Source organism: Cebidichthys violaceus, unplaced genomic scaffold (assembly GCF_023349555.1).
Source record: "Cebidichthys violaceus isolate CVI_PGR_0920_01 unplaced genomic scaffold, fCebVio1.0.p SCAF_10, whole genome shotgun sequence".
NCBI lineage: Eukaryota > Metazoa > Chordata > Actinopteri > Perciformes > Stichaeidae > Cebidichthys > Cebidichthys violaceus.
Window position 1 is genome coordinate 10,335,025 of NW_027176263.1, and position 20,483 is coordinate 10,355,507.

General features: G+C 41.5%; 1 protein-coding gene across 1 annotated transcript in view; it reads right to left on the reverse strand.

Moving 5' to 3' along the window:
- Positions 1-961: 961 nt before the first annotated feature.
- sptlc3 (serine palmitoyltransferase, long chain base subunit 3) overlaps positions 962-20,483 on the reverse strand; it is a 28,199-nt gene continuing 8,677 nt past the window's right edge. Inside the window, exons 3-12 of the mRNA XM_068724936.1 lie at positions 19,277-19,431; positions 18,141-18,289; positions 13,902-14,026; positions 12,382-12,475; positions 10,217-10,322; positions 8,615-8,834; positions 5,621-5,747; positions 3,312-3,447; positions 1,689-1,818; positions 962-1,579 (exon numbers count right to left, since the gene is read on the reverse strand). Of these exons, the coding sequence (XP_068581037.1) occupies positions 1,466-1,579; positions 1,689-1,818; positions 3,312-3,447; positions 5,621-5,747; positions 8,615-8,834; positions 10,217-10,322; positions 12,382-12,475; positions 13,902-14,026; positions 18,141-18,289; positions 19,277-19,431 (1,356 nt within the window). The 3' untranslated portion in view covers positions 962-1,465. The remainder of the gene's footprint in view (positions 1,580-1,688; positions 1,819-3,311; positions 3,448-5,620; positions 5,748-8,614; positions 8,835-10,216; positions 10,323-12,381; positions 12,476-13,901; positions 14,027-18,140; positions 18,290-19,276; positions 19,432-20,483) is intronic.

Genomic DNA, 20,483 nt, shown 5'->3' on the forward strand with positions numbered 1-20,483 from the left:
GGAAAAGGACTTTTTTTTAAATTCACTTTTCAAACTTTTTTTTCCTACTACGTCTTTGTTTGCAGTTCATCTTGCATTTATTTTTCCCATGGATTGCATATTGCAATCCAACTTGCAAAATCTCATCACTATGTTGTTTATGGGGATGAAAAAAACACAAACACGGTAATGTCCCGAGGGCAAACAAGTGTCGACTAGACCCAGTCTGACACATTGTGAAAACACATTTATCATTCATCTATAATCCTTCCTGTGTTAATCAAATGATTACCCCATACCACGAGAATTTAGAGTTTGGCGCTAATTGCTAGTTTAGGTTTCTGTTGGCTCAGGTGCTGCATACTCTGCATGCTTACCTTCACAACTGTTACGCAGTCTGTGTGTGAAAGGGAACAGCACGTCTTTAAAACATCATCAATTAAGCTGTTACGACTCGGTGAATATGAGCAGTCTCGCCACAAAACAAGCCATAACACCTTTTTTAGTCCGTGCGGGGGTTGTTGAGATTTAACTCAGTAGTTGAGTAATTGCTGCGTGATCTGTTATTTACAGGGAGGTTATCATTTACCGTGGAGATGAAAGTGGTCTTACACCGAGGAAAGTTATATAAAAACAGTTCACTGTGGAACGCAACACAGGGATCTTCGTCATCTTAGGCTTAGTCAGTTCAGCCCTGAGATGTGTAAATAATCATGGGTCAGGAAAAGACAGATCCAAAAGGGAAGGTTCAGGACTTTTAGAAACCTGTCATCTGGATAATGAATCTACCTTTCTATTTCAAAACACAATCAGGACATTTTCATTTGCAGTGTTGTGGTTTTACTAAGAAAAAAAGAATCAACAGATTCAACATTCAGCACGATACCATGGGGTGAGATTACTACAAATACCCTTTTCTTTCCTTATAAGTACTACTTCATACCCGGGAAGCAAATGGGACTTCTTCCATCAACTTCATAGAGACTGTGCACCATTCTTTAATAATAACCACCACCAGCATTTTTAATAAATGGAGGCTGACATTATGAGAAGCAGAAAATGCTTCCATAAAAAGTATTGAATGTCCAAATATAGACACAAGTCAATAGAATAACTGCGTAAAAAAGCTTCTAATCTGAACTAACAAAGTGGTTTGTCGCAATATAAACAGATATTCTGCACCGTACTGGAGTTTGAGACCAATCCAACAATGGTTGTGCAATAATTTTAGGTATGTATTCACATTAAAATGTATACAGAATAAAGGCATTTAAATAGTTCATAGAGACTCTCAGAAGCAGAAATAATTGTTCCGTTAAATCGCAATGTTTTACAAACGTATAAAAAGCAGCTGCTAAACATTTGGCTCCTCTTCTGCCGTGAGACACGGGTGTTACTCTGCGTTGTGTGTTTATGGGTCTGCTGTGGCATGGACACTTAGACTTCGTTTTGACACGAAGGTGAAATGAAGGTGTCAAGGGTCATATCAGCTGCCCAGCTCAAAGTCTGTCTCCTCACAGAGGTCAGGACAAGAGGAATATTTTAGTCGGGAGAACTTCAGACAGAGGTTGTCTCCCACCTCGTTCAGATGGTGCAGCACCTGAGGACAAAAGGAACAGTCTCAGATTGTGTGTTATGTTTGATTCAGGGGAGGAATATAGTTTTTAAAGCGTCAGAGAGCAACGTCATGTTGATGAATGTGTGTGTACCTGGTTCAGCATGGCTCTGGTGTGCGCTGCAGACAGACAGAAGCGAGCTCGGGCCTCTGTAATCGGCGTGGCTGGAAAGCCGACTACCACTACACCAATTTTCCTCTCCAGCATTTCTCGAGCAAAAGCCCTGGTCAAAAATCAAAAAGAGAAAATATCACTTTATTTATATTCTCATTAACAAATGACTGTAAGGACAAAAAGGTAATCACACCCAAAGTGATTGTTTTGGTCATTTACAAGGATTTGAGTGAGACTCTGCATTAAGGAAATCTCTATTAATTGAAATTGCTGAATAAAAAATGTCTGAATGTCACATTTATTACCGATGCTAAACATTTAGCGCTCGGATTGATTCTTCTTTTAATGCCTTTTCAGAGTTACAAAACTTTATAACACACTACTCACACCAACAACAGTAACACCACAAGCCTAGAAACACAGCTTTGCCTATATGGTGCAATTGAATGGATGAATCAATTGTTGCCTAGCTAATACAGAACTTATCCTACATTTCTGACATTTTAAGGTTTGCAGTCTGAAGACCCCACACGCCACCTCAGAATGAGGAAGCTTTTACTGCTTTGTCTCATCACATTAAAAGTCATAAGGAATGCTTCTTCGAGCCCCTCCAAATCCTCAATTATGTAGTTGGGATGTGTGGCATCGTTAAATTAAAAAGAACACATAACTAACAATTTTGGCTAGGGCTAGAATCAGCATATCTCTGATGACTTCTGCTTTAATGCGTCCAATCAGTGAATACCTCTTAATTTTGTGGCAAAGTGGACAGTTTGGAGAATTCAAACCATACAATGTGCTTGAAAACAATTAAGTGAATCTGACACCGCCAACGTTGACAGTCTTGTATATTTTAGATGATGTGGGTGTGCAGAGCAGCGCTATGTGCAGAACCTCAATCTAACACCAGCACATTTAAGATCAATTATATTTTATGGACAGTGGCAACCCAACAAAGTAGCCAAAGTAAATGGCCAGAAGTAGATTTGATACACAGTAGTAGCTACAGATACATTACTTTTATACAGTTGTTATGAAATACCTAAAAAATGCATGTTGGAAAACTCAGAAAAATTATAAAATAACAAAAAACAACAACATTGTAACTGTTATACAATTGCTTCAAATATAATAATACTGGTTAAATTGTACTTTTCTTTCAATCATCATTAATGCCCATGAATGTTGAGCAATGCAAAACCAGAAGCTGCTGATTATGGCAAATTACTGGGTGAGATTGGCCTTTTCATGGATATTAGTAGTGACTGGCATTGAAAGACACTTTATACCCAATTGATTATACCTGAGAGGCTCAAAGAATCCGGGGTTGTACCTAATCAATACCTGATGTTTCCTCTGAAGTGGTTACAGTGAGCCAGTCTACACAGACACAGTCTACACAGACACAGTCTACACCACGGATTCATCTGCAGTGTGTATCATGGCAGCCATCCAAACCACTTAGAGGAATTGATTGTGACGACAGATAGTGAAGGTGATACGTATTGTTCCATAATTAGTCTATGCTCAATGAACACCCTGATAGTCTTGCTCTTTCAAAGAGGCAGGTGTGTTTTTTGGTGAGCGTTTAAGTGTACTTACACCACTTTGCCTGGCATGTAGAGCAGGATTGGAACCACAGGTGAGTCATCATTGCCATAGATGATGAAGCCCATCTCCTTCAGCCTGGCCCTGAAGTATCTGGTGTTCTCCACCAGTTGGCGGATCCGTCTAATGCCTACAATTAAAACGAGCACACCACCAGATAAGCATGAGTAAAACACCAACTTGCTGCTTTTTTTTGAATGCATATTTCCCCTGTCCCCTGCAGGGAGGGACATCACTTGTCAGTAGTAGCTAATGTAGTGTGAGATCTCTGCAGTGCCATCTCATCCTGAGTCCTGCACCTCCATCTGGGCCATTCCAGCCTACACTATGAACTTGCTCATGATTACAACTCAGCTGCGGCAGCAGATGGTTCAGTTTTGTCCGCCTGACGGCATGGTGTACGCACTTGCACGCTGCCAAAATGAGGGCTTGCAAATTGGACACGATGGATTTAGCACAAAATGAGTGACTGTGGACTGACGCTGGAGCGCAGCCATGACTGAAACGGAACACATATAATACTTAAGTATCACCTGTATTTCAGATAAATGTATTAGAGAACAAATCAAAGACAGCAGAGGCGGCCGGCCCTGCTAACCCTCTGTGTTTCCAAATGATGTGAATCACTGGGGAGCCTGGTGCTCCGTGGCTGAAGCAGAGTTTGGCATGGCTCGGCCTTGGAACACAGCTTTGTTTCCCTCTGATTACCTGGTAAAAGATTGGCAGCTCCTTCATGGGAATGTAAGAGAGCACTTTAAATCCTCTTATCTCAGAGAAAGAGAGGGAGGGAAAAACATAACATTCAGGCACCCGCCTAAAAAGCACAGGGCCCCCCAAAAAATGTTCCTCTCTGCTAAGACAGAGGGCAAGGAGGTCAAAAACCTGCTGCTAGACTCAGAAATCATTTGAGTAGGTGAGAATGTGCGGATGTAGCGGTCTGTCAGGGCTTTTCCCCCATTTCAGAGCTCCAGTTGGCTTTAAACTGCGAAATTCAACATCAACAAGAAAGATTAAGGGGGGGCAGAGGAGGACTGAGAGAAAGAGGTGTAAAAACTTATCAGGCATATAAAGAGTATGAGACGTTTCTTGTCACAGTGGGCTTTTATAGTGTTGTGATGGATGTTGGAGCCGACGTTTTATAAGACTGCGCTGTTTGCCATGTTCCCTACCCTCTAAAAGACAGGTCAAGACTCATTTTTCCACAACAGGTATTTCTCTGGGCTGCGTCAGACGCAAAGCATGTCTGGTTCAGAGCCAGATGAGAAAGTTACTCATCTCTGCATGAAGCTGCGATACACCTCAGCCGCGAGACACCAGGCTCTAGTCCTTTGAGTGATCATCCCATTTCAGCACCCTACCCATGGTGTATTTCTTGTCTTACGGAGCACACTTTAAGGCTGCATTCACACCGAATCAGGCGTTGCAGCGATTATCTCAGGGTTGCGTGGCAGAGTTTCCCCTAATGGCTCATTCAAATTAGGCGACTGCACAACGATTAGCGTCTTTTTTCACTCATGGCAGGGCTGTACAGCTCCGGATTGTTGGTTATGTGATTTTCCACCGCGGCATGATGTAGAGTTACGAGTCTCCAAAAGTTGACTCAACTTTTTGCCCCCTACAGTCCCCATCGCTGTAGGTTAAACGCACTACGCACATTCAAATGAATGGGAGGACTGGAGGTTGTTTTTACCGCAACACCTGTCCTAACTTCTGTAGATCTGGGTAAAATGTACTAGTACTTACTACTGCTATCTCAACCAGTACATGCACTAACTCTATTCCCACTACTTCTCCTTCCATTACAACTACTACCAGAACTACAACTACAATAACTCATTGCTCTGGCAGTATTGCAACTGGTCTGGTAATGACTACTCCCCTGTCCTAATGTCTGATGCCATTGAAGCAGAAACTTTTCAGAGGTACAGTGTTCCTCACAACACACACATGCAAATGATTTCCTCCACGTTAGGGTCACGTGTGCTCAGGGACTGATGCATGTCCCCCCTCTTTCTACCACTACAGACCCCCGTAATTGCTACCACGTTTTCTGGCCAAGCAGCTGTTTGTCTTTCCCTGCAGGTCTGGACTTACTCCTAATGCTAACATTGGTACCGTCCTCTGGATTTGGTTTGCTATTGTTTCCATTAAAATTATATTAAAAGGTGTAAAACATTTTATAAGCCAGACATAATATTTATCCTTGAAAAGAACATCAGGTTTGACGAGCATGTGGATCAGAAGACAAGAAATTGAGGGTGACGTTTCACTGGGGGAGAGCGGCAATGAGCTCACACACTCACCTTCTGTGCTCCCGTCTTTTCCCATGATGCACTTCATGGCGCGTATGATCTGCTCAGTGACAGGAGGGGACATGGCCGAGGCGTATACTGCACTGTGAGAATGACTGCGCAGGTAGTCCACCAGGTCCTGCAACACGGGACACAGTGACACACAGTGACACAGTGTTTTTTTTAAACATTTAGAAAACAATGTGTATATGTGTTCACTGACATAAACGGTTCATTTCAGATCTTCAATGTAACACAAGTTTGGCCCTGCACTTTTTTTAATTGTAGCACCACTAGAGCTCATGTATAGTAAACACCTGAGAATCGATTAAAATACCTCAAGTCATTTCTCTGTCATTATGACCATCTTGGCATTGGCTGTAGAGTAGCTCTGGACCCTTTCCTGCTCTCTCTCTGAGGTAGCCAGCTCACTAATTTGAGAAGCAACCATTGCTAAAAATGAGCCAGAATGAGGACTGGCATGCTCATTATTCCTAAATGTCAGCAGGAGATTCATTCTGCAAGTGGTTGTCAAGAGAAGAGCAGAGTTTCAGGAAACCGATTCAGTCATGGGTCCCAGGAGCACGAGAGTGTAAGTGGTCTGAGGTTGGAAGTGGGGCCCGGAGCTGTGACGGGGTGCTGCTCAGTGGCTGCGCGGTGGCCAGTGGGTGCGGGGTGATGACACGTAGCCGGAGATGCTGTCTGGCCACCATTTCCACTCACAGCCATCTGTCCCCACTGGGCTGAGGCTGCGGCTTCCTCACACACACGCACACACACACATACAGTATGAGGGGAGGGGATTTTAGGGGAAATGCTCAAACGTAGGATAAGAACCCTGAAACAACCTGACATCTGTTTTCGTTTAAGGCAGGGGATTTTGACCGATTTAGGGCCCTCGCAGGATTTCGCTGCGACCAAGATAAACCAGTTAAGGGAACACGTCCGAAATCCATCTCACGTCTGCGGCGTGGACTGACAGCTCAGAGTGTTTCCTCAGCCACAAGGTGGCCGCAATACTGATGTGGTGATACATGTCCACAGTGCTGCGGACTAGGAGTGGTGCCAGAACAGGGCACACACTTCAACGGATGTATTTAATAACCTAATCTCACTGCAATCCAAGTTTTGAGTAAAGGGTTAATGAATAAAAGCTTCCTACGAGCAAGGTTGAAGTGAATTAGAAGGAGCTTGGAGTGTATTTATTGGGGTATTTATTTTTGGTCCTCTCATAAAATAGCTATAACATGACTGTTTTCCAGAACACATCTGCAGAGTCTTTTGTCGGTCAACCCGTATCCACTTATTGTAGGATTTGGAGGATTTCACCGCAACAACAAATACGTCAAATCTAAAGGCTTTCTCTCTCTTTTCCTGCCCGTTTCTTTTTTTCAGGACTTTACTACAGCCAGCTGTCAAACCAGGCAGAGTGTTCTTACTTCAAACATTATCATGCTTGTTAAAAGTCATCCTGTTAAATCTGGAGCGCAGTTCCGAAGCCCGCCACAAGAAGGGGCTGGCCTTCTGCCAGCTTTACCTTCTTATTATGGCAGAGCAGGGCTGAGCCAACATACGGCGACAGAATACCTAATTCAAGCAGCATGGCCGTTTCCTCTGTTGCTTTCTAATCAACTGCCATGTTGATTAGTATGTACTAAAGTGTACTTTTTAATGGAGTAAAAAGGAATTACAAAGGCCCGGAGCCACAGCCTGGGGAACATTTGTTGGACACATGAGAGCTACGATGGAGGCAGGGTGTGATGAGTGTGTATGGTTGAAATCAGACCTGGGTACAAAAATATTTGAAAGTACTTTGTGTGGCGTGTTTTCACCTGCAATGGAGCCATATGGGTTAATGTTGTTACTGTGTTCAGACAATAGTTGCCAGGTTGATTAAACAATGTCAGGAAAGTATCAGAAATTCAGCTCAGTTATTTGATTTTATAAGAATGGCATTTTACTTAAGGCTGTCGAATTGTTTCGGTGCAAGTTATCCCACCTACAGGGTGTATATTTTGAAATGTATCTTGACCCTGTTTGGGTCCAGGAGGATTATTTTTGCATAGCAACCAGACTAGTTTCTGCCTGACTGGAAACAGTGATGATGAATATAAATAATTTTACTTATTTTTGTCTTCTATTTTATTATACATGTGTCTTTTTTAATGCTGGGCAACGACTACAATTTCTTAATCACGATTAATCGCATGATTTTCTGCGATTAATCACGAATTATGCACAAAGTTCAATAATGAATTAAAAAGTAGTGTATTGTGCACTTTTATTTTAAATGTACTGCTATATGAACAAAATTGCAATAACATTTGGTTTGCAAACGCTTTAAACAAATAAAGTGCTTTTTAACAGCAGTATTCCCTTTACACAGTAGCAGTTATATTTCAGTCAGTGTGCTGACTTTGTTTGAAACGTTCCACTGCTGTGCAACAAGAATAAAATGTTCCGTGCATGTTTCAGTAAAATGACTGTTTTCTGTTTTCATTACAGTCAGAGCATGTGAATGCAGCTCCCACTGTTCATCAATATAATGCACTGTAACTCCGAGGTAGTTCTGGTTACCCAGCGATGTCCAGCAGTATCCAGTGAGAGCAACAGTTGGTGCGCGTTGTAACGCCGTCGCTTCTGTAGTCAGTAGTTCTGTAGGCGTAAATGCACGATAAAATAATTGTCGACGTTAATGAATTAATGCGTTAACGCGATAATAAAGCGTTAATTTGCCCAGCACTAGTCTTTTTATATTGCTTTATGTTTTCCTTTGCTCTATACTGCCAGCTATCTAATGACACCTGAAAACTTTAGGTGACAACGTGTTAGAAGGCCTACCTTTATAATAAATGTGTGGAAGAAATTCAGTATAGAATGAAATTCTATGAACATCATGTATAAAAGATTAAAAAACAAAAATGTGCAGTGTTATAAATATAGACTACAAACAATAAAATGAAAGCTGAAAAAGCTAAAACAGAAAACCTAAAACTTCACAGTTACCTTTTTCCCTGCGATGTAGCCTCCAGCAGCCCCAAAGCTCTTGGTGAAGGTGCCCATCATCACGTCCACATCAGCTGGGTTCACGTTGAACAGCTCGGTCACCCCCCTCCCTGATGGTCCCACTGCTCCGATACTGTGGGCCTCGTCCAGGTACAGGTATGCTTTATACTTCTTCTTCAGAGCGATGATCTCAGGAAGTCGCACCACTGAGCCCTCCATGCTAATCACATGAGAATCACACAAGCAAAGCATACGGTTACAAAAGGAACAACATGTGCACATTTCATCAATTATAAACCACACTCCTAAAGGGATTGGGTTTAAAAAGGGAAAGACTCTGACCCGGCCTCACTTTATCCACTGCAGAGCATCTGTGCATCTGTAAATGCATATTATATAATTTGAGAATCTTCCAAGAATCTTCCTGCTGGACTCTTTCACTTTACTCCCACCTCTCTCCCATCTCTTCCTCCCCACTGCTGCAAGCCTTTTAAGGCTGCAAACAGACAGCATTGGTGAGTGTATGGCTGGAGAAAATAGAGCAATCCCAGACCTGCTATCCTTGCTATGGCTGAGAAATGACACAAGACAGTGTTTCACCAGGGCCGATGTGGACATCAAAGGCAGGGCCAGGTTATAGCTAAGCATGCTTACTCTATCTGAGCCTTTTGATGTTACGGGGAGGCGATAGATGGAGCATTAGTTCTTGCAGTGCCGTACCGAAAGGTTTCTTCAATGTCTGAGCCTGACATTAGGCATTATTGCCTGATAAAGAGGCTCTGACTTCATGCAATTAAGTTGTCTCTCAAATTAGCATGATTGTTGTGGAACTAATGGTTATGTTGATACCAACTGATGGCCATGTTTCAGATTTTGCTCTTCATTTGATAAAAGGGCTGTCGTAAAACAATTAAATAAACGTCACAGCTGACTGACTGTGTAAATGTGTAGAGGAAATAGTGACACGCTGACTAAAAGCACGATGAATATCTTGTGTTTTAGTTCAGATGGGCTGAAATGAGGCTATAAAGAGGGAAGAAAGGAAAAGGAACATGGCAGTTGGAGCCGGGGGTGTAGCCAAGTCAATCTCTGTGGCTCCATTTGGCCTTGATTTGGAGCTAATGAGCAGATGGAGAGGGTCACTAAGACTCAGGATAGCTCACTGCCAGGAGAGACACACGATACCTTTCTCTTCTCTCTAGTAATGAAACGGTACCCAACCATACACACACACACACACGCACGCACGCACGCACACACGCACGCACGCACGCACAGAGTCTATTATTCAACCGTAGGGAAGCAGTTGAAAAAGAAACTATTACAGGCACTGCTGAACACAGGTTGAAAGTTAAAGCTCTCCTCAGGTTACAATTTAAGATTTCCACCCGAGTCTAGCTGTTCAAAACTCTGCTAAAGACCACCTGAAAGCCTACACTTACAAAGATTGATACAACTGCTCCGCTTACCAATGATATGCGTCTGTGGAAGAGCGACTACCCTAATGCGTGTGTATGTGTGTGTGTGTATGTGTGTGTGTGTGTGTGTGTGTGTGTGTGTGTGTGTGTGTGTGTGTGTGTGTGTTATTTATTGACGGCTGACCTATAGATGCCTTCCACCATGATGAGGATCTTCTTCCAGGGCCTGTGGGTCCGTGGCTGCCCTGAGCAAACTGCCTCTCTTAGCATCTTCTCCAGACTGTGCATGTCTGACACACACACACACACACACACACACACACACACACACACACACACACACACAATAATAATTTAATTTAACATATAATCATGTTTGCAAGTGTAGTGTAGGCTTGTCATATGCAATCACATGCAACTAAACACTTGGTATGTAAAAAAACAGATCCAGTGTATAAAGTGTAGAGTGTAGCACAAATCAGATCATAGCTGGCAAGGAACTCCAACTAAAAGCACGTAGAATAACAATTCCCACAGGGCAGGGCAGTTCATAGAGTACACATGGCACTACTCTATCTGCAAGTAACACCTTCCACAAACTATGCACAGCAAATACCTCTGCATTCTGATGCAAATGAACACCTGCGATGTCTGCATCAGGCAGGTTTACTAACTGAGCTAAATAGGGGTTTGGCCAAAGGTCTCTTCAGTGCAGTCTGCATGGTTGCTTAATATTAGGATTGAAATTTTGGCTTCAGCAAAATAACTTCCCGTTGGGGTTCAGAGTTTATAACAGGCGGTACTATTAATTAAACCAGCAGATGGCAGTGTTGAATAGCTGTGGTTTATATCGCAGCAAAGTAGGACCACCAACCAACCACTTTGAGCAGTGACTGAACCTGTCACAGCTAATTATCTGTCATAGATGATCGATAACGCTCCCTCAGCACAAAAACAGGTTTACTGAAGAGGCAGCAGATGCTCTTCTGATAAAAAAACACTACAGAGCACAACCAGTGTTTCCAACATCAACGTTCAGGAAACCAGACAGTGAAAGAGAAATCCACAGGGGTTTGTTGAGTGCACAGACAAAAATGAGAAAAAGATTAATTCACGGTTAAGCACTGATTTGAGATAAGCTCCAAGACTGTGCTGAGGGGGACGGTGCGTCTTTGCTTCGACACAAGAAACGTGCATACAGCTGTGGGTATCTACAAAATGTTATTATGCTATCTTTGCACTGACCCTCTGGGTGCACTACTGCTACTAGCATTATAAACAAAGCCTAACCTCCCATATATGGGATTATTTGAAAGACTAAGAATGCCAACCGTCAAAATGAGCATCCTTTATCTATGACTATTTGAAGAATTTCCAACACGCAAGCCTCACAGTCCTAGACTGGACAAACCAGTTCATGTGCTCTCTGGCATGAAATTCCAACCACACATTTCAAATACCATAAATAAAGGATCTCTGATATTTAAGACAGAGGTTGCACAAATAAATACATATATATTGTTTAACTTATCTGTTGATGTCAGCTGAGTTGATTGATCTAGCCCACTTAGTAAACATTGGCATTGTACTAATAAAAGAGTGAATGAATGTCTGGTGCTGGAGGTATTAAGGAAGGGAGGGGTCAGCTACTCAGGTGCCTGAGGGCTCTTTGCCTTTACACAGGCCACTGGGATCTGCTTGGAGGACCCATGACTGACTCTGCTTGTACCTGTCAGGATGCATTTGCTGCCACAGGACTGGCTCATTTGTCTGTCCCCTGAAAGAGCAGTGGATGTTTCCAATGTAAGCGTGATGAATGTTGATGAAACAATTCTCCCTTATCTTATCCATTGACAATATACAACTGGATCATAAAAATGGAGAGCATTTAATTTAAGTAAGGTGACATATTCATATAAAACAAACTTTGATTTCTGCTGCTCTTCTGCTCATGGATAAAACACAGTCGTGACTGTGAACTGAACCCAAAGCTTTTACATTTGCTGCTCTAAACACAGAATGTTAAGTAGGTCTTTCCTAAGGCAAATCCTGTGCCGCACAGAAAGTAATATGCTTCTCACAGCAGCAACAGTTTGGAGTGAATAGAAGAAAAACTAAATAATGTGAGCAGTGGTGGTGGCACAAACAAAAAATTCAAACTTCAACACAATCTATGGCAAGAGCCATCCTAATGCCATATCAACAATGTTTGGCAGGAGCAATGAATGTTAAGCACCATGTTGGCAAACTGAAACAACACGTTATCGCTTGAATAAAGCATATGTGTTGTGTTGTTGTAAGGCAGAAGCACTATGACTTATGTTAGAACGAAAGAGTTACTGGACTCACTGTTGTGTTTGTACACCCGGATCGTTGCTCCTGACAGTCTGGCCCCTAAGATGAGAGATGTGTGATTGAGCTCATCACTCAGTATCAAACCACCCTGGAAATCAGCACAGAGAAAAGATTTCATTCGAATTTCCCCAAGAAAGAGATTCAATTCCAGTGTAATAGCTGAATCACATGGTCCTGCATTCTTAACTAAAATCAAACATTTCTTTCAAACCCCACAGTATTCTTATACATTACACTGAGCATTTGGTAATAGTCTTTGATTATCGATAAGATGATGACATTTGCATAGACAGTGTAAGATGTCGTTTCGAATTTAGTGGTCTATAAATTAGCTTGTAGACGCTATCATCAGCATAACTGCATATGGATGAAAATCATACAAGTGTGTGGTACCAACCTACAAAATCTATTTTCTGCAAGACTGCATCATTTTCTACGTATTTCATATATGTTTTGTTGCTTTGTACTGTGTCCTTGTGCAATGTGCTGTATAGTTGCTCTAAAAGGATCCATGTGGCCAATTACATGTCAGCCCACTCCTCTTGCCCCGCTTCCCATCCATGCCTCCATCATAATGCTCTATCTCCAGGTCCTTTGTGTACGATAACAGTTGTATGTACTGCACATGTTGCCTGATGAAGTTTTGACCGACAGACACTTTTTTCCCAATGAAGAGTATGGTGCTTCATATTGAATAAAAATCAGCATGCAAATTAATTCAGCTGTTCCACGAAATTCTCTTCAGAACATTAGCATATTTAACACTGAACCGAAGCATTTCACTGCATTAGTTTGAATGAACTCTTGTAGAGGGTATGTTGACACCGTCTCAGTGATGGATCCCCTCGGTTTGGCCTGGGGTCCAGCTGGCCTGGTCCCTGGTCTACCAGCAGCTGTCACTCTAATGTAGCTCTGCCTGCACAGCACGGCCTGTTCTGGCACAGCCTGTCCCTGTAGGATAGAGTTGGCAGTGTGGGTTGACCCCCAGCCCCTGCAGGGTGACTGTGGGGGCTGCAGCCTGAGGGGCTGCCGCACCTCTTGAGCTGCATAAACGACCCCGTTCTCATCACTTAAAACCGCCGACCTCCCCTTCTTCCTGTCCGTTCCAATCACCGATATCCGTGCTGTGTGTTGCCCCTGGTAACCCATGGCTGTCTGTGTGAGCCAGGCTGGTGTGCCGACAGGCCACAGTATGGTTAATCAAACCCTTGAGTAGTGCTCTTAACAAAGCCTGCCCTTCCTTGTCTATGTGACTGAAAGCAGCTATGCATGCCCAGAGCCTTATCCTCCTGGCTACTGTAATGTTTAATTATGATTTTAATTAATGGGGGTGGGTCAGGAGTTGTTCGCAGCTGAGTTTAGTTGACTGTTATTCATTAATTTAGGCCATATGCAAGGAAGGAACAAAAGCTAGGCTAATTAGATTAATTTCTGCTGCGCTGTAAAAATGACACCCATATATAGTAGGACTTCCTATATACTGTATGGGGCATTTAATGTGTTAAATCACAAACCTTGCCAATGATTGCTGGAATGTTCATTGAGTTGGTGGCGAAACCCATCCCAAAAGTCATGGAGGACTCTACTCTGAGGAAATTGGCCACAAGTTTCTCCAGCTCTTCGTGGATGCTCAGGGTACCTACAAGACACAAATCACAGGGGGATAACTCACCATGAAAAGATCACTGTACCTGCTGGTTTATCTGGTAGTCCTTTAGACTTTGTCTTTTTGTCATCTAGTCACAAGCCTTGTCAGAGATGAATGCCTCGTGATAAAAAGCAAGAGACCCACATGAAACAGCCTGGACCACCAGCACACACAGCATCAGCCAGCAACTCTCTGGGCATTTGAAAAGATTCATAAAAGACTCAAGATGTGGTAAATTTGTAATTTAGTTCAACTACCCTTTTTTCATCCCAGGTAATATCAAAGCAAGTCAGGTCTAAAACGGTTCTGCGGCACAATTTGGGACTGAGGCAGATGGTTACAACCCGATGCGGCAGGTGGGGAGCAGAATTCATTTAGAAAATTTATCACATTGTTATCTGTCACCTGACATGGTGTTTTTCTATTTTGAACAATAAAAATGGGACTTTTAGGTGCTTTCGGTACTGCCCCTGTGACCAGCCGATAAAAAAGAATGACTGTTATAATTGTGAGTTACAGGGAGAGAGGTAGGCAGTGAAAGAGTTTTAATGATACAGTACATCACTACTTTGAAGGTAAAATTGCCAACATCACAGCAGAACACGATAAAAACGGTCAGTAAAAAGATCTCTATTAAACATTTATATATGTTTTACAAGAAAACACTACAAGATGAAATGACTTATCATCAAAGTAAATAAAAATGAAGCTGGGTTTTGAGATGTTGTGATGTCATTAGGGCAATCCTCATAAGGATACTAAGGCATTCATTTTTATATACATGAGATACTAATCATTGAAGTCATAATCAATAACAATCAGTAACCACAGAGAGCGATTATTAAAAAGTCAGGAAGGAGTGGAAAATGTGTATTAAGACATGTGTATGAAACGATAACACAGTGAAGCAGCTCTGTCTTTATCCCAGACAAATCGATTCATACATTTCCTCAACCACTCAATTCTCACATTCCCTGCTTGCATGTGCGGCATTTTTGATCGGCATTTGCTCTCGACAGAACATTTTACACGAGGTCTGGAATCTCTGCAGGTGAGAGAGTCCTTATTAGATCACACACTCGCTGATTTGAGTTAGCTCTTGTGTCATATTCATCTCAATAAGCTTGGTCCCCTCTCCCTGAATTACCAAGGTCACCTCTCTGCCATCACAATCATCAAGCTATCCAACAATCGGCAAGGTTGGAGAGCATTATTGTGGAGTGACAATAAAGATTGTGCTTGCAAAACACAGAGCTAAATCCATCTCTTTCATTGTAAACCTGTGACTAGAGTTACTCTTCAAAAGGCTTTACAACAAGAGAAGAAAAAAACAAAACAAGCCTGGATGAGTTAATCATTTCTATTACCAATGTCGACTGGAGCCTCAGCAGACAAGTGCAGCGTTTATGGCTTGTTTTTAACTCCTGTACCTACAAAACAATGCTATTATATTAATTTATTAATGTACACATAATGGTGAAATACTTATTACTGTGTGCTTGGTAGCTGCACACTTAGTGTGTTTTGGTAATTTGTCATTCGTTTGAATGCATGACCTCATTAGAGAATATGCTGTATGTTAATGATTGCAGGAGAAGCTGGACCAGTGAGCTATCCATTAATACAAATCTATGAATGTTTGACATGTTAGTGTATTTACAGTGCACTCTGTATCTAATCTCGCATGTCTATTCAACATAAAAGAAATCCTATATTGCACTCTCTGTGAACTTACATACTGTATACAGCCTTGTGGCAAAATGATTTAACTGAATTTGACACTGTACAAATAATAGGAGTCTCAAAAAAATAAGTCTAAAATGTATAAGGAGAGATGAGATGAAACATTTGAAAAAGAACCTTGAATCCAAAACCTTTGGACTTAAGTCTTAAGAGGATGTGAGAGGCACAGAAAAGAGTCAAATATTCTTAAAGGAGAGTCACTACAGAATAGATATCAGCATGCAACATATGCAAATTAGGCATTATCTTATTAAATATGTGCTAATTAGTGTACTTTGAGAACAGAAATCTGAACATTTGATAAAACTAGGATCATCATTCTTGCTTCATTTTGTTGACATATTAGAGTCACACATTTCAACGGAGGGAATTTTGGAAATCTCTTTGTATCACTTCATAAATTACAAAATACCGGTAACAGATAAATCATAACTTTTGCCATGTTTTAGGAATAAAATGTCATGTAAATCAGACCAAGAATGATGAAACAACCCCGCTATAAAATCCTACAGAACATAGATAACTATGAAACTTCCCCAGTTGATAGCTTACATTCAGACAATTATTTCATGTATTACACTTTTCTGGAAATGTTATGTTTAAATATGCAAATAATGTATTATCTAATACAAATGCATAGTTAGGAGAAATCTACAGATGCAAATGAACAAAGTAGTAAAATAAACACCTCAATGTATATTTTTTCTTTCCACTAGTCTGAAAGAAGACATGTTATGGAATAAAGCTTGCCCAAAATCAAAAAATGGACCAGTGCCTATAGTTTCTCGCCTTAAATCGTCATCATTTCTGTTCTGAATAAATGGAGTGCTTTTAAATGAAATAAAAACACAGCCTGTGATTCACCAATACAAATTGCTGTATGTGAACTAAAACACTGGCGATGGCGTCACTGCTGCTACAGAGATAGTCGGGTCTTTAATAATTGATGCTTAATAAGGTCTCATGGGAGAAATGCATGTTGTTCCTTAACCCTCACAGTGAGCCAGCTGAAACACAGATTACAAACCCAGGGAAAAACAGTCCCACTTTAAAAGAGAAATAAACATATAAATAAATCACATAAATGAATAATGGATGGTGCGGAGGAGTGTGTGTGTGTGTGTGTGTGTGTGTGTGTGTGTGTGTGTGTGTGTGTGTATATATATGGGGGGGGGGTACTTGCACTCTGACAAACAAACGTATAACTAACCATCACATGCCCTTTAATTCCTCTGGTCTTCTCTGTTCTTGTCAAGCTGCTGATATCATGAAACACGAGGCAGCCACTCAACCCGCTCTGAGCTTTTTATGTCAGCTCGCTGCTAACCTGCTCTCAGTAGATATACAGCCCGGTTGTGTCACAAGTGCCATAAACTGAACATCATTGACAGTAAGAAAAGGAACTACCTTTTCCCCAAGTCAACTTTTCGGCCTGTTCTGTGAGCTCCATTGTGTTTAGCCACTGGCATGTATTGACCAATAAACAGCTGACTGCCGATCATCAGATTTCACTGCCACAACATTGCTATGCCGTAACATGAGATCCTGGCGCACGCAGGCACTTGAACACCATCGGAAGCGGGAGGATAAAACACCATTCAAAATTCATCTGAAGCCATAGATCCCACTTCCATCTGATCCTTTGCGGTTCTATCACTTCCACCAATCCATCATCTTTAACCGCTTATCCTGTTCAGGGTCACGGGGGGGCTGGAGCCGATCCCAGCTGACATTGGGCAAAGGCAGGGTACACCCTGGACAGAGAACCGCAAGGCTGACATATACAGACAACCATTCACGCCCACATTCACACCTATGGGTCATTTCTCTCACTTCAATCACATATATTCTTCTTGCATCGTTCCTAATGGCCAGGGTGTTTCATGGTATTGCATACCACTGTGGTTATAATTTCCTCCACTCCTCAGTATGGACCAGTAAGTAATGATCCCAGCTTGTGCCCAAAACGGTACATAATTCAACAAAGGTTGAATAATTTACATTACACTGCAGCCACTGAAAGATAATCAAACACGCGGGCAGTACAACTGACGAGAAAGATAATAAACTATGGCATATGTAATGAGGGCGATGGAGTTTCATTACCAGTTTAATACTCGACCCAGTCCGTGTCATCAGGGTCTGCTAGAGACTTTTTAAAATAGATGCACATGTCAGAAATGTGAAGCACTGCAAGATGAAGTGAAAGAGACACCACCATATGCTCTTTTAACTTTAATTATGGAGGTGGATCTTACTTTGCTCAAGATAAAATGAATGCCCTTGTTGAAACTAGCTTAAGAGAACAAGTGCCACAAGTTTTGTTTTTATCTGTACAACTGCACATTGACCTCAAACTCACCTATTTCCTGCCTTGTGCTGCAAACCCCAACCCCATACTGCCACGTTTTGTCTGCCACCGTTTTCAGGAAGTCAGCATTGTTCTCAGCAAAACCGAGGTAGTTGTAGGAACCCATGTTGATGGCATTGTGTATTGTCCTCCCGGTTAACCTGCAAGCATGTTAACATTAGGCATCACTCAACCTTTCTCCTTTCATTTCTACACACAGGCAGAGAATTAAATTACACAGTATGAAAAATAATCAACATTCAATTAAACATAATTGCTAATCCTAAACTTGTTTCCTTGTCGGTGGAGTTCAGTTCATTAAGGGGAAATTATAATACTGTTTATATAAGCAGCAGTGACTGCGTGTGTAAGCAGCATTTGTTAATAATTTTTCCTTGGACATCTTTAAGTATATAATCACATATTCATAGTAATTATGCCGTACACGTGTACCTCAGCAGGGAATAAACTAGGAAAAGGTGGAAGTTGTGCGAGTGTCATAATCCTTTTGCGTTAAGGCAAGTTCCCATGGTCAGTCAAGAGTGCAGCCTTACTGTATGTATATCTGCATCAGAGTTTTAAAGACATTTTAGGAAAACTGCTCCATTTCATCAACTTACTCCCATGTAAAGTTGCACATAGCTATAAGTCCTACATCCTCACGTCTCTTTGCCCAACCACCACAAGCTGAGTAGCTGACTGCACCATTTCTACTCTTTCCAGTCACGTTAAACCTCTTAATACGTGTAATCCACGCCTACCCCGCTTTCCTGATTCATAATGGCATATCCCCTCCCCGTGGCTCTGTTCATATTCCTCTTCATAATATATTCCCTGACCCTGCTGTGCAACACAGACACATCTTAACTGTATCCAAAAATTCAGGGCTGACATATCCTTGCTGATGACATACACCCATGTGCTTTAGTTATCTCTCCCCATTAGCTCAGAGAGCAGGAGCTTGATTTAGCCAATTAAATCCAGGTTATATAGTATTTGGCCACAGAGGAGGGATGTTTATGTTCATACTTGCTGGCCTGTCTTAAACTGGAAAATTATTCGTAAGCAGTAATGTAAATATGATTATGAGTCTACAGTATGTCTTATCTGCAGTATGTTTTTCATCATAAATGACTGGATCAAAGTACCTGAATGTCCAGTTGTAGTCATCAGACACCCTCTCCATCAAGTCGAAGACAGGTCCTGGCAGGCTGCATACGGGACGGTTCCAGTTGTCTCGTACCCTCATGTACAGGTTTCGAGTGTAAAAGTTCTCAAAATCTTGATAAAGAGGCACGAAATCCTGAGAGCAAAGAAAACACATTTTCAGCAGCTTCCTAGTAAGCAAGTACCAGAATGTCACGTTGCCACGTTGAACTTGAAGCTATAGAAATTGAGATTTAAAAGCAGACAATCATTATTTCCTTCAGTTTTGTGTCCATATACATTTCCTGGCACATCCTCTGAACGTATGTTGCCAGGTAAGTGATGGTTCTTCTATATAGTAAATAATTTGTGTTTGACGCTCTAACCCTTTTAAGCCCTAGCCCTATTTTTAGGCCTCTGTTCGAAAATTGCATACCCATACTAAAAATAGTGTATTTCTCTAACTACAAGGGCTATTTTAATAGTTTGGGTATTAAAATAAAGGTAACAATTGTGAGATTTGTTCAGATGTGTATTTATCAGTATATATGTTACTGGTTGAGAGTAAAGTAAGATGGCACACAGCACAAATTGAACATTTTAATTTTCGCCTACAAAAAAAATGCAATTTCAGGATATTAATTTTTAGGAATGATGTAGCTGCAAGCTTTAAACCTCTCCCAGATCATAGCACAATATGTTAAGAGTCTCTCTGCAAATTGTTTTTAATAAAGTGAAGCATTCAAAAGTTAGAGGTTTTAGTACAGAGAGGTCAGACGAGGTCAGCCAAAATGTAATTTTGTTCCAGCTGTTCCATTGTAATTTTATATACTATACAATTATAGATTTCACTCCTTTTATCACGAATAGTGTTCAATCTATCCAAATACAGCAGTTTGGCATCATTTTAAGAGCCTGGATCCTCTCTGAGCCTGTTTCTCTCTCATCTCATCCATGGGATTTTCTGTCTGACTTCCAGTTTCTGTCTCATTTCTCAGCCTATGATTGGTCGATTTCAGTCAATGAACCTTCCTTCGAAGCGTCTGAGTCCATTCTATTGAACGGACACCTCGTGTGGGTTTGATTGACAGAATCGTTAGCCAGTCAGAATTAAAAACGTAGCGCCCCTCCTGATACATACGAACCGATTCTCCGAAAATCTAAATCCTGTCCCCGGGTCCCCTAGTTAGACAGACCCTTGTTTCTACA